General features: G+C 47.4%; 1 protein-coding gene across 1 annotated transcript in view; it reads left to right on the top strand.

The window, feature by feature from the left end:
- Window positions 1-14194, top strand: part of SLC15A4 (solute carrier family 15 member 4) — a 32679-nt gene that overhangs the window by 5218 nt on the left and 13267 nt on the right. Inside the window, 4 exon segments of the mRNA XM_029219895.1 lie at window positions 2151-2446; window positions 4852-5020; window positions 5454-5531; window positions 6197-6365. Coding sequence (XP_029075728.1) covers window positions 2151-2446; window positions 4852-5020; window positions 5454-5531; window positions 6197-6365 — 712 coding nt within the window.

The raw sequence follows: 14194 nt of genomic DNA, 5'->3' as shown, positions 1-14194 counted from the left end.
TCAGTAGTTGTGGCTCGCAGGCTCTAGAGCACGGGCTCAGTAGTTGTGGCTCGCAGGCTCTAGAGCACGGGCTTAGTAGTTGTGGCACGTGGGCTCAGTACTTGTGGCTCGTGGGCTCTAGAGCACGGGCTCAGTAGTTGTGGCTCATGGGCTCTAGAGCACAGGCTCAGTAATTGTGGCACACAGGCTTAGTTGCTCCGCGACATGTGGGATCTTCCTGGACCAGGGCTCGAACCCGTGTCCCCTGAATCAGTAGGCGGATTCTCAACCACTGCGCCACCAGGGAAGCCCCTGCATTAACTTTAGATATTATGTTTACTGGCCCCCTTTTAAGCTTGCCCCCCACCCTAATTACTTGTTTTTATATCTTTAGTTAAATTTTCTCTGTAACCGTGTCTGCTTACAGTTTTTTCTTCCCTCTGGTCTGTTTCCAGGATAGCATGAATATTTGAGTCCATTTTTGTGACATTTAAACACACTGTGGGGACTTCCCTGGCGCTCCAGTGGTTAGGACTCCGTGCTTCCACTGCCCGGGGGCCCGGGTTCGATCCCTCGTTGGGGTAGTAAGATCCTGTAAGCGGCATGGCGCAGCCAAAAACGATAAAAAAAAATAAATGCGTTGTGTTCTCATGGAGAGCTGTCTTAGAAATGTAAGGCATCCTCCGTGCAGATCATTTATTCAGTGATCATGCCAGTGTTTGGTCCAGGACCTCTGCTCCCTTCTGACGTGCGGGGGCCAAGTTTAAGCTCCTCCTCCTGCTGCGGCTTATTTAAAACTCAGATTTTCAGTTTGAGACGGGGGTTACCAGATAATTACTTCAGGCATATTATTTGTTATCACAATATCCATGTTTAATCATTTTGGATTAAATTTTTTTGGAGGAACAAACGATTTTGACTATATATTTACACCTGTACTTTGATCTTAAAAAGTAGAGGTTAAAGTGTCATATTGCATAATATGACTGCTAAAAAGGTAGTTTCCGTGCATCACAACTGGTTGTTTAGGCCCCCATTGAAGACCTCCTCTCTTACTTAGAAAAGGAGATTGCTCTGTGGATCAGAATTCTGATCTGTTACTGGACCAGGAATTGTCCAGCCTTTTCACAACCTGTAACTTAAGGACGAGACAACAGAAGTTCCCAACACAGCAACACCTGACAGTCTTTGTACATGATCCATTGTCAGCCTTTAGCTAATAAAGTTTGTTTAAACCTTTTATGAGGTGAAACTGGCTAGGAATGACTCTGGCTGGTGCAGAGCACATTCTCGTGGTGTCCACGCAGATGTGAGAAGCCATCCTCGGAGGGACGTCACGGGATGCCCACCCCACACGGACTGTCCCCGCCAGGACGGGCTCTGGCTGGGCAGGTCTTGTGGACAGTGCACATCTAGAACTTGCTTGTATTCCCTGGTGCTTGTGTTTGTCTGCGTTCAGGAAATCAGTGATTTTTGCGCCTTCCAGGGATCTCTGTCCTTATCAGAACTTCTCCTGATTCCATCGAGAGGCTTCGTGGTCTAAAAATAGCATGCGGTTTTAGTTTGTCTGTAATTTTCCCCTTGTTCCAGATTTATCAAGGCGTGGAGCTATATGGCTGTGAGTAGAAGTCCTCTGGAAAGTTGTTTAAAATGCAGATTCCTGGGCCCCGACCCCAGAGATGGTGAGTGGGTAGTCCTGGAACGTGGGTCCTGTGAATCTGTATTTTTAAGGAGCATGCCAGGCATTTCCAAAGCAGGTGGTCCACGGGAGATACTTGGAGAAACTCTCTAGGATTTTTTGGATCTAAGTATAGTTAAGAGAAACACTGCCCGGAATCTGCAGTAATTAAAAGCATAAAAGATACATTTTTTTTGTCAGGTTGTATCTGTAAACACCATTTTGATTGATTGGCTACATTTCTGGATTTTTTGGCTGCGTCTTGTGGGATCTTAGTTCCCCGACCAGGGATGGAACCTGGGCCCGGGCAGCGAAAGTGCAGAGTTCTAACCACTGGACCGCCAGTGAGTTCCCATGTGCTGCCTCTCTTAAAGGCTGTGGTGACAACAGTAATTGATATAAAGATATAGTAATATATGAAAACATCGTATATGTTTTTCATCCTTGAGGATGATCACACGTTTTTAAATCTCTTTCCTCCCGGTTATTTTAGGTTAAAGATCGCGGTCCAGAAGCCACGAGAAGATTTTTTAATTGGTTTTATTGGAGCATTAATCTGGGAGCAATCGTTTCTCTGGGGGGCATTGCCTACATTCAGCAGAACGTGAGCTTTGTCACTGGCTACACCATCCCCGCTGTCTGCATCGGAGTGGCTTTCGTGGCCTTCCTCTGCGGCCAGACCTTCTTCATCACCAAGCCGCCTGATGGCAGCGCCTTCACTGACGTGTTCAGGATCCTGGTGTATTCGTGCTGCCCCCAGAAGCAAATCAGGGAACGCAGTCCTAGTGGGTGAGCACTTTATTCTCATCACAGGCTCAGTTTTCCACGTGACTTACCAACCGTCATAAATAAAGTGCTGGCTTATGTCTGTCCTGTGCTCACCGTGGAGGGGGACACGGGGCTGAGGTTGAAATGTCTCACGCCAGCTCCAGGAGGCGGGTGTGAGGTACTTTGTCTCCATCTTAAAGACAGACCAGCAGCCTCCCTCCTGGGCTCGTGCTTTTCATTTCTAACCTGCACGTTGACCTTCCTCTCACTGCTGGTGTAAGATGGAGGCTCCCGACTACGTAGTCGTGTAAAGGCGATAAAAGACAGAAGCTTGCCAAGGGCATCAAAGAGACAATGTACTACTTGATGCATTCCTTTGAATGAGAAACCAAGCATTCGCTTACTTGGTCGCTGCCTGTCTGTGCTCCTTAAGCAGGAAGCTGCTGCGCGGGTCCGTCCCCATGGCCCGTCCCCCAGGGGTCACTGCAGCCGCTCTTTGAGAAGGGCAGGAGAGCAGAACTGAGATGCAGTAGGGTAACTCCATCATCCCCTTTGCAGGGGACTTCCCGGTTTTAGCACTGTATGCCCACGACCTGAGGTCTTAAAGCCCAGAGTCCCGGGGCCCGGGGAGTCCTGGGCAAACTGGCGGAACGTCAGTCACCCTAGATGCAGATTAATGAAGAAAAGTCCAGAACGTAGCTCAAAAAGAGACTTCAGAATTTTTTTGTTGTTACTTTCTGATGTAACAACAACCTGTAGTAAAATACGTCCCTTTTACCTATACAGTTCTGGGAATTGTGACAGATTCCATCATGTAACCAGAGTGCATTCAGGATACAGAGTATGTCCATCCCCCCAGAAAAGTCCCCAGGACCCTTTGGAGTTGAGCCTCTCGGAATATTTTGATCAAGGCCGGTGTTGAGATGGGCGCTCAGTCCCTGAGCCGGAGGTTGACGTCCTGCAGCAACCTTCTGCAGGCCGACCCCGCGTCTGTCTGCCCCCTCATGGCTTGTGTGCGTGTGTCTAATTTATGTCCTTGGAGCCATAAGAGCTGTCTGATGTTCCTGTACCAAAGCAGCTCTATGGCCCTGCCCCTTCGCTCCCGGCTAAACGTCTCTAGTTGCTTCAGCTGTCCCCGTGCGGAATTCCGGCACAGCTAACCACCCCAGTGCCCTGGAATTCTAGTGGGTCAGTGTGGCATTCAGACTCATAATTCAGAACTGCAGCTGGTGGGACCACACTAAAGAATTTTTAACAGTTGAAGCCTCATTGCCTCAGCAGCAAGCAGTAGTGCTTTACCGGGGCCTCATTTTAATTAGGCAGAAGCAGGGTTTCAGATCCTAGATGTTTAGGCTACAGATTGAATGCCATTAGCAAAATATACTGTTAACTTTTCGGTGTGTCTTTGTGGGTGGTACCTGGTAGACAGTTCTGTGAGAGAACACCATCGCTTTGTGGACACTTGGGTTTTAATGCACACGTGGCGTGGCGAAGTCAGTTTGGACTTAGGAATCTGTTTTCCCTTTAGGTTGGTTTTTGAAGTCTTCCTTGGCACAATTAGAAAAGGACCAGCTTGCAGAAAAGTTGATGGTCTAGAGAATTCTCCAGCTGTGCTCTCCTTACGCACAGGTTAGGGCTGTATGACCTTGGGCAGGTTTATGACCTTTTAAGGCTTCTTTTCCTTCTCGTGCAGTGGGAAAGGACCCCTCTCATAGGATCAGTGTGAGGCCTCAGTGAGCTAATAGGAGCCCGGTTAGCGGTAACTAACTGATGACGATGCTTTTGTGGAAGGTCACATTGTCAAGTTACCATCGTCACCAGAAGCATCGCCCCTTCCCCTCTCGGCTCTTCCTTCACCGAAGAGCAGGTGGCTTCCCTGAGAGCCTCCCTCCCAGTCACACTGGTGTAATAGTAAAGCAGCTCGGGTTTGTAACAGTCGGTGTGGTCGTCAAGTCTTGACGTTTGATAAATGACCTAATTTAAAATCCAAACAGTCCAGCACAGTAATTTTTTCAGATGCTCACCCGGTCACGCAGCCGACATAGTTGTCATCAGCCTCGGATGACACTGCGGGCCTTCCTCAGCACAGTGGGGCTGGTGGCCAGGGTGACAACGCTGGGGGTGAGGTCAGCCACCTTTCAGACTGTGAGGGGCGATCCTACCATATCTCCTAGTCTCAAGAAAAGGATGGTGGCTACAGTCTCACTCTGGCTAGGAAGTCCTTCTGCCAGCTGTGTCCATGTGTCCCAGTGTTGAGGAATAATCTAGGTAGCTGTACTGGGTGGGGACGATTAGTAGGTAGCAGAATGGAGTTGAAGCAAATTCAGCACAGCAAGCTGGTTTCCTACCTCCAAACTTAATTTGTTACCAAATAATTGATTTCTGGGGGTGGAAGAAAACTAATTCCTTCATTTTATTTCCCAAAGTGAAGGCATTGGAGTCTTTCAGCAATCTTCTAAACACAGTCTGTTTGATTCATGTAAGATGTCTCATGGAGGGCCATTCCCGGAAGATAAAGTGGAAGATGTGAAAGCCCTTGTCAAGATTGTCCCCGTTTTCTTGGCTTTGATACCTTACTGGACAGTGTATTTTCAAGTGAGTGGTGACATTCAGGTTTCATTTCCTCTATCTCCCCGTGAACGCCACCCCGGCACTCGTTTTGGCCATCACTGAAGTGCGCAGGGTTCCTGGCTTTCTTTGTCACGAGTCTTCAGGATCTCGGAATCTTGTTTTTAGTTACGGACTCCTTTTTGCTGATTGAAATGTTTTGAAAACCTTAAAACGAAGCTAAGAATGGGGATGCTTCTGTTTTTCCAGACCCCACCTTTTAATGTGGTTTCTCATTGGGATAATGGTTACTTCTTTTTCAAAGTTCATCTCCAGACAACGTTTATGGTGACCAAGTAATTGACCCGTGTTTTCAAACCTGAGCATTGCAAGCCTCAGCACAGTGTAGTCTGGGGGAGGGCGCACGCTGCGAGCGAGTGACAGCCGTGCTCGTGTAATGACAGCTGCTTTCTACACCCAGATGCAGACAACGTATGTTTTACAAAGTCTTCATTTGAAGATTCCAGAAATTTCCAGCATTACAACCAATCCTCATACGGTGAGAACAGTTGAAATGATCTGAAAATTGTCTTTGGGGGTTTACGTGACAAATGGATTCCTTCTACCAATGGTAGATAATTTGTAATGACAGCAGTTAGCTTGAACTAAAGGCATTCCTGGAATGTTGACTTATTTCTGAGACTGTTTCCCATTGGTTATGTCCTTTGCTAGATTAAGTTGACTCCTGACGTTAACATTTCACCTGATTCTTCTTTCCCCGGAGAAAGCACAGAAAAACAAACGCAAATCCCTTTAGAAATTGAAGCCTTTTCTCAGTACCAGTGTCTTGAGACAGACTATTTTCCTAGGAGGTTATACTTTGTACAAATGAACTTCTTTTTTTTTTTTGTATTTTTTTTGCGGTACGCGGGCCCCTCACTGTTGTGGCCTCTCCCATTGCGGAGCACAGGCTCCGGACGCGCAGGTTCAGTGACCATGGCTCACGGGCCCAGCCGCTCCGTGGCATGTGGGATCTTCCCGGACCGGGGCACGAACCCGTGTCCCCTGCATCGGCAGGCGGACTCTCGACCACTGCGCCACCAGGGAAGCCCTGATGAGCTATTCTTGAAATAAGCTTTTCCCATTTAGATGTTAGTTGTCAGACGCGTGACTGCTGACACTGCAGAAAAATAAGCAGGTGTCTTCTGTGTTTCCCGCTTCCAGTTTCCGGCAGCCTGGCTAACCATGTTCGATGCTGTGCTCATCCTCCTGTTAATTCCCTTGAAAGATAAACTGGTGGATCCCATCTTGAGAAGAAACGGGCTGCTCCCATCGTCCTTGAAAAGGATCGCGGTGGGCATGTTCTTTGTGATGTGCTCGGCCTTCGCAGCAGGTGAGAAGCCGTTTCCGGTTCCGGTTGTGGGTGATGTGGAATGTGGCCACACGCCGCGTGGCACTCAGGAAGTGTGTGTACTTCAAAAGAGGACATATATGGGTTATTCTAACCCTGACTGGTGTTCCTTTTCTAGTTTTTCATTTATGAAGCTTAAGGTTTTTTTCCTAAGGATTTGTCTGGTTTTTGTTTTGTTTTGTTTTGTTTTTTTAGATCTATAACCAGTGAAATGCTCTGGAAAGTGACTTTTGGGTTGAATCAAAGGAGGCTTGTTGTCTCCTAGTGATTTAGATTTTAGACAACTGTTAACTGCTGTGTAGATGAAATTTCATAAATTAAAGGTGTTAAATAATCCTCAGAGCTGTGATTCTTAATGTCAGGTCCATTAATCAGCTTTATATACCCTGAACCCTTTGCACTTTTATGTAAAATTTTACGTGCATCTTCCTGGAGAGGAAGGTTTTTTTGTTTTGTTTTGTTTTTAAATCAAATACAGGTTTGTAACCAGCCTCCATCCCCCAGAAAAAAAGAAAGAGGTTAAGAACTAATGCCTGTGTATTCCAACACCTTTTGGGGGCTCCACTCTGTTTGCATAATTCTTAGATTCTGAAGTATAAGCTGAAATACCGTGTGCTGATAAAGCTGAGGTGTTGCTGACTTTCTCACCTTGCTTTGGAGCTCTTCCTTCATTAATATTTGAAAATGATTGAACCGTGAAATAGCTTACTTATATAACAAGACAAGGAAGGCTGATATTCCTGAATCGCCTATGTATCATCTCTGTTATGAGGAATATAATGTTAAGCACTGCTGAGATGGAATTTAATATTCTCCGACAGTGCTTCACAGCAGCCTCCATCCACTCTCGCCGGGGTGAACACAGTACTAAATATAGTACTATCTATTGATATAGTACTCAATAGATTTAAAGAAATGAGTCCCTAGGCTTAAGACTTCTATATTCCAGACACTGGGACATCTTAGGAGACAGTTATGTTTTTTCTTAATCAAATAGGTAATTAAAGGGAGGGCGTGTCTGAATGAAGCTTCTGCTGTGTGCTTGCTGTGTGATTCGTTTCTCTTCCAGTCCTGTGCACATGGGGAGGTAAGCCAGAGCAGACGAGAGCTGGATTACAGCGGGGCTCTGATTGCAGGTCTCGTGCCGCAGAATCGGTGATGGGCAGAGCCGCTGTGCTGGGGTGGTGCCCTGAGTGCCTGCCGTGAGCCCGGCTTCTTCCTGGGCTGGGGAGCCCCCTCTCTGTGCCCCGACCAGGCATTCACACCCCTTGGAAAGGAGGCCTTGTCCTCTCCCTGTGGGAAAGGGGAGGCTGCTGGTTCCCCAGGCATTTTCTAGCAGACTCCGGCTTTGGTTCCTCTAATACCGTCTTGTCTTCCAGTTTCGTTTATGGCTGAATAGCTTTTCCGGGCTGCCCTGAGAACCCCAGGGGCTTCCCGGTGGTTTCTTTGCCTGTTTACGTGGGAAACGTTGTCCAGCGGGGCAGGCAGTGCTGTCTTAAAAGTGCGGGCCGTGCCGGCAGTCCACTTCCTGCTCAGCAGGTCGGGCTGTCGTCAGGTGGCCACGGGCATCTGCAGAGAGGCAGGTGCTCTGCACCGTGTGACCACGACCGCTCTGAACTTCAGCATCTGAATTGATCACTTACACGCGGAAAACACCGCTGAGGCTGGTGTCCTAAAGAGCCTCTCTTTGCTGAGTGGCCAGAAGTTGGGAAGGAGCTTAATGGTCACTGGTTTAAAGAGTTTAAATACCTGGCAACTGGACTTAAGCACAATTTATTAAATTTAATGTAACCAGTAACTGGTGTTTCATGCCGTTTCATTTCCAGCTCCAGTGAATATTATTTAATTGGAACATTAATGACCTTTGAATACAGACCTGAAATCATTACAGCAAACGAAAGTTTTAATAGAAAAGAGACTATTTTGCCTTTTAGCTTACTACATTCAACGATGATAAATCAGGATCTTCCATTTAGTACCATCCCTGCCGGTAATAATTCTTTCTTTAAATTTTCTTAGATGAGAATCAGGCATGTCCAAGGGGTTTCTTCTAGTCTGCTTGAGAAAAAAAGAAGTGTGTTAATTTGTCAGATTTCCTTGCCCCTTAAAAATTGTGCGTGTTCTTAATTTACTAACATCATAGATGCTCACTGGAGAAAAGGGAACCTTAGAAACATAAAGGAGAAAATAAAAATCAACTGTAATTTCCCCAGAGATGCTCATTCCTGGGATGGTGTGTATCTGTCTAATCCCGTTTGGGTGTCTCTGCATACATACACACACACCTTCTGTGTTTTTGCGAAAATGAGATACTGATGTGTAAGCAGATTTGAGCCTGATTAAGGAATAGTAAGTGTGAGGAAACCATAAAAATGTAATAAAAACTACGCTTGTTACTATTGGGGGGTAGAAAAATCCGCCAAATACAGATGAGCCATCTCCCCTCATTTCCCCCTTCCTCCTCCTTTTCCTTCTCTCTCTCTCATACACACAGATTTAAGCACTCATAATTCCACCGGGGGCTTTCAAGGAAATCTTCTACCACCATTCTGCAAGTGCATGGGAAAAATTATGTATGATGTGATGTGTGTGTGCGTTTATACTTCGTCACCTGCTTTAAAAAAAAAAAAAAACCTAAAATATCCTTCCTCCGTGTCAGACATTCACGTGCGATCCTTTGTTGTTGGGTGTTGAGGATTCTAGTTTTCACGGTACGGTAATCACTGCAGTGAAATTGCTTTACTTCTCGAATCCCTGGAAGTGTAATCACTGCATCCGTGTTTGATGTGTGGACATGACAGAGTTACCTTCCGTCATCCCAGGCTGACGGTACCCATCCGTGTGCCTCATGGTCTGCTCTTCCACTCGGCTGTGCTATGGATGCCGTATTACCACAGCGGTTTTTAGGCAGGAGTCTGTGCCCGGACTTCAGGGCATGGAGAGCATCCTGGAATGGAGACAGAATCATCTGAGTGCCTTTTTCTTGGGTCGTAGCTTTCGTTAGGAAGGAGTTCAGAGCCACTGGTCTACAGCACTTTTTTAAAAACTGTTATCAGGGCTTCCCTGGTGGCGCAGTGGTTGGGAGTCCGCCTGCCGATGCAGGGGACGCGGGTTCGTGCCCCGGTCCGGGAGGATCCCACATGTCGCGGAGCGGCTGGGCCCGTGAGCCATGGCCGCTGAGCCTGCGCGTCCGGAGCCTGTGCTCCGCAACGGGAGAGACCACAACGGTGAGAGGCCCGTGTACTGGAAAAAAAAAAAAAAAAAAAAAAAAACTTATCACAGAGTCAATCCACGGCCGTTAAAAATACATAGATAGAAGTGCGAGGAGACCTAAATTCACTCCTAATCCCACCATCCAGTGATGACGCCTACACCTGTGTTTATATCTTCCTAGAATATTTTATTACAGCTAAATTGTTCTTTTTTAAACAACAGAAATGGAACAAACTATTCACAGTTTATAAGCTATTTTTGTATACTATATATAATACATAACATTTTTCCAAGTCAATTACAAATTTAAATTATGGTTTTTGACAACGACGTAATATTCCATTTTGGGTCATATCAGTTTTTAAAACCGGTCCTCTTATTAAACATGAGGGTTGATTGCAGTCTGTCCTACTTGAAGCAGTGCTGTGTGCACACCCTGACACGTCCGCACATGTGTGCTCATCTCGTGTGAAAGGGCCAGAGCAGCGTGCCGATGCGAGTCTGATCTCACCGTGCCCTTGTCACACTGATTATTGTGTTTTGTTATCTTCTCTTATCTGAAGGGTTACAGCATTCTATATCTGTAATGTGTACTATGAGTGATCTTAAGACTTTTTCCCAAAATGTGTCAGACATTCTGTTCTGTGTACAGTTCGTGTGTTGTGACCAGTTTTCTAGTGGGTTTTTCTTGTAATAGAGTATAGATTGTCACTACTCAGAATTTTATCTCATTTTACGAATATTTTTTTCCCATTTTTTTCACTTTCCCTTTAATTTTGTTTTTGACGTCTTGTGAAGTCTTATATGCTTCTTCATTTAGGTCCTGTACATTTTATGTTAGGTTTATTCCTAACTGCTTTTATGTATTTTGGTTTCTCACCTAGGAGATTTTTAAAAATTCTGAGTTTCAGTGAATTATTTTCAGATGGTTGCTCGTCTTGAAATTAACATAGTTTCTTTTCCTGCCTTCTTTATAAAAAGAAGCTATTTATTGTTTATTCAGGCTACACTGCCAGGCTTGTGGGACCTTAGTTCCCCGACCAGGGACTGAACCCGGGCCTGGGCAGTGAGAGCGCTGAGTTCTAACCCCTGGGCCGCCGGGGAGTCCCGTTTTCCTGCCTTCCTGCTACGCCTCCCTGTGTCTCTCCTTGTTTGGCAGGGTGGCCCGGCTTTCTCCAAGGCTGCTGGTGGTGACGGATGCCCCCCTTTATCCCTGACTTCGACGAGCGCACCTTCAGCCCCTCACTGTGGAAGGTTCACTCTCACCTCTGAGTTTGCATACGTATGCCTGACGATGTTACATATCTAAGCTTTATTTCAAGTTTGTATTTTTTGGCAGAAGTGAATGTTGAGTTTCTCTCAAATATCTTAGTTTGGTTTTCAGGAGGATTGCATGCCCTCCTTACTCCACCCCCTCCCTGCCTTTGGCTGCTCATGATTTTTATTTATTTTAACATCTGGAATTTAACTGTTCCTGAATTTCTAAAATACACCCTGTTTGTTAAAAGGTCTGATTGGAATCTGCTAATTCCAGTCTGCTCAATAATGTGCTTTTATTGAGCGACTGTGTGTCTCTTTCTAACCAATATCAGTCTGGTTTGGTGTCAGGGTTATACAGCTTCATAAAAGGTGTTGGTAAACTCCCTATTTCTTTTCTTTTTTAAAAAAATAAATTTATTTATTTTTGGCTGTGCTGGGTCTTTGTTGCTGCACATGGGCTTTCTGTAGTTGCGACGAGTAGGGGCTACTCTTCATTGCGGTGCGCGGGCTTCTCATTGCAGTGGCTTCTCTTGTAGTGGAGCACAGACTCTAGGCGCACGGGCTTCAGTAGTTGTGGCACTTGGGCTCTAGGTGTGGCTCGTGGGCTCTAGGTGCACGGGCTTCAGTAGTTGTGGCTCACAGGCTCTAGAGCACAGGCTCAGTAGTTGTGGCACGTGGGCTCAGTAGTTGTGGCTCACGGGCTCTACAGCACAGGCTCAGTAGTTGTGGTGCACGGGCTTAGTTGTTCCGTGGCATGTGGGATCTTCCCGGACCGGGGCTCGAACCTGTGTCCCCTGCATTGGCAGGCAGATTCTTAACCACTGTGCCACCAGGGAAGTCCAAACTCCCTGTTTCTGAAGGCAGGGAGTATTTTAACAGGATGAGAATTATCTGTCTGCTCCCAGGAAGTTCCAAGTCTTTGCCTAAAAAATCATATGAGTACATCCTCTCTGAAAGGAAATATAACTTTTCCACCTTTTTCTCAGTTTTGTACAGATCTTGTTTTTTCTTGAATCACTTAAGCTTTTTATTTTTTTAATGTCCCTAGTAAATCATTTATTGAGTTTTAGAAAAGTTGTTAGAGTGGAGATCAAAATAGTGTTTTAAATAAATCTGATGTGTTTCCTTCCTCATTTCTAGTTTCCCTTTTTTATGTGCTCTTTTTTTATTAGGCTTGCCAAGACTGTATTTTATAATTTTTCCTTAGACGTCTGTCTTGAATTTATCATTTGATTGTTTTTATGTTTTCTAAGTAGAGAATTTAAGATATTAATTTCTGTTACCTTTGGTCTGTTTTGTGGGGTTTTTCTTCTCATTTCTTGAGTTAAATTCTTCACGTCTTTTTGTTCTTTCTTGCTTAACAGTAAAAACCACGTAATGGCATGAATTGGCCTGTTACTGTTGCTTTCCCAAGTCTCTTGCACTTTGATTTGTTGTAGTGTGTTTTTTCTCCCTACGAATATTGAAACTACGGTTTTTATTTTCTTTTTGATCCAAGAGTAATTTTACAGAAGTTTTTTTCATTTCATAATATTGATGCTTTTGTTTATCCATTTGTTAATGAAAAAGCTTTAATTGAGGAGTTGGGAAAGATCCTGGCTTTATAATTCTGTACCGTGGACTTCAAGGCTTCCGTTTTGGCCAGTGTTACTTTCTAAAAACGTTCGTGGGGTGCCACATAGGATGGCTCGCAGGTTGTCCCGCCGTCAGCTGAGTGGGTCAGATCCCTTGTAGCAGGAGCCCTGAAGCCCAGTGCTGCCAGGGGCCTGGGATCACGGCGATGGCCCGTGTCCAGGGATGCTGTGGTCTGGGCGGGGCCCGCTAGAATGGAGCCCCGCGAGGGCACAGGTGTTAAGTGTCCGTAAAGTTCGGGACCTGGGTCTGCCCTTGGGCCTCCGATGCAACCAGTTGCCCGGCAAAGCCTCACCCTCCCATCTGCTTGCTCTGGTGAGGGCCCAGAGGGTTCCTGGGTCTCGGAGCCTCGCTGCGCTCCTAGCAGATCATGGCGTTTCACCCGCGGACGTCTGTGGCTTGTGTCGTCCCTGGGGAGGGCACGCGCCGTCCTCGGGCCGTAGCGCTGTGGCGGGAGGCGCACACGGGGACCCTAAGGCCCGCGGAAGCCCAGCTCACACCCCGACGGTCGCTGAGACCGGCGCCCCGTCTCTGCCCAGCTGCTGGCTCCGGCTTGCTTCTCCCGGGCTTGCTGCGGGTGCGGGGCCGTGCGCCTGACCTTCAGCGTGTTCTCTTGGTGCCCGTGTGCTGCGGTTGGCACGCCTCCCTTCTCGGTGACTCTGCTCGGCCTCTCCCTCACTCAGACCTTTGCCACTTTACGCTTTAGTTCTTGTCTCGCCCGCAGCGTTGGGTTTTCTTTCGTTTTGACGTGATGTGAGTCCGTGTCTTTAACTGAAGGGTTTGGCCCGTCGATGGCTGTGGCGGCTCTCCCAGCATCTGCCCTTACGTTGGTCTGTGCCGGTGCTCCTGGGCCCGTCCGTCAGGAGCTCTGCCGGCTGCGCAGCCCCTGCGTTGTCTGGAGGGCTCGCCCTCTCCCTCGGCCTCTGTTCTCTGCGCTGTCCGGCCCTCCGTCCCCCGTCCCACCAGAGAGGAGCTTCAGTGATTCTCACATTCTTGTTTCTTGGGGCTCGACCCTCGTTATTTGTGTCCCCCTTGCCAGCGCCCCTTCGTTTCCGTTACCTGTTCACCCCCAGTCCTCACGGAGTCGTGCTTTCCTAACTAACGAGAGCGCAGAACAGATCCCGTCCGACAGTTCACTTCCGCTCTCTGCCAGGCCTTGCAGAAGTACTAAATACGTGTATTGTCCCCACCAGTACTGCCCCATCACGCGCACACGTGTGTGCGCGCACACACATGCACTCAGACACACACATGCACACACACAGACGCACGCACACACACAGGCAGACACACACAGGCAGACACACACACATGCACACAGACGCACACACAGAGACACACACACACAGACACACACAAACGCATGCACACACAGGCAGTCACACACACACATGCACACACACACAGACACACACACACTGTCTTAAGCCTCTCTTGCCTTTCCTGTGGAGGACAAGAGTCTTCTCCAGCTTCAATATTTATTCCCTTAAAACAGGCTGAGTGGGTGCTTCCCCCTCTGCTCTTGGATTGGACGGAGCCCTTCCAGCTAGAGGGTCGGTGGCCAGCACAGCGCAGTGATCTTCCGGTCTCAGGGCAGTGGCCCCGGGCTGGCTGGAGCTCGGCCCACGCAGAGGAAGCCCACAGTGCTTTATCCTGTGCGTTGAAGGCGCTCCAACCAGGCTGACGCCACGGCCCCCTTGGTGCTG

Source organism: Monodon monoceros, unplaced genomic scaffold (genome assembly GCF_005190385.1).
Source record: "Monodon monoceros isolate NGI ecotype Baffin Bay Population unplaced genomic scaffold, NGI_Narwhal_1 Super_Scaffold_1, whole genome shotgun sequence".
Classification (NCBI taxonomy): domain Eukaryota; kingdom Metazoa; phylum Chordata; class Mammalia; order Artiodactyla; family Monodontidae; genus Monodon; species Monodon monoceros.
This window is presented reverse-complemented; position numbering and strand designations above follow the sequence as displayed.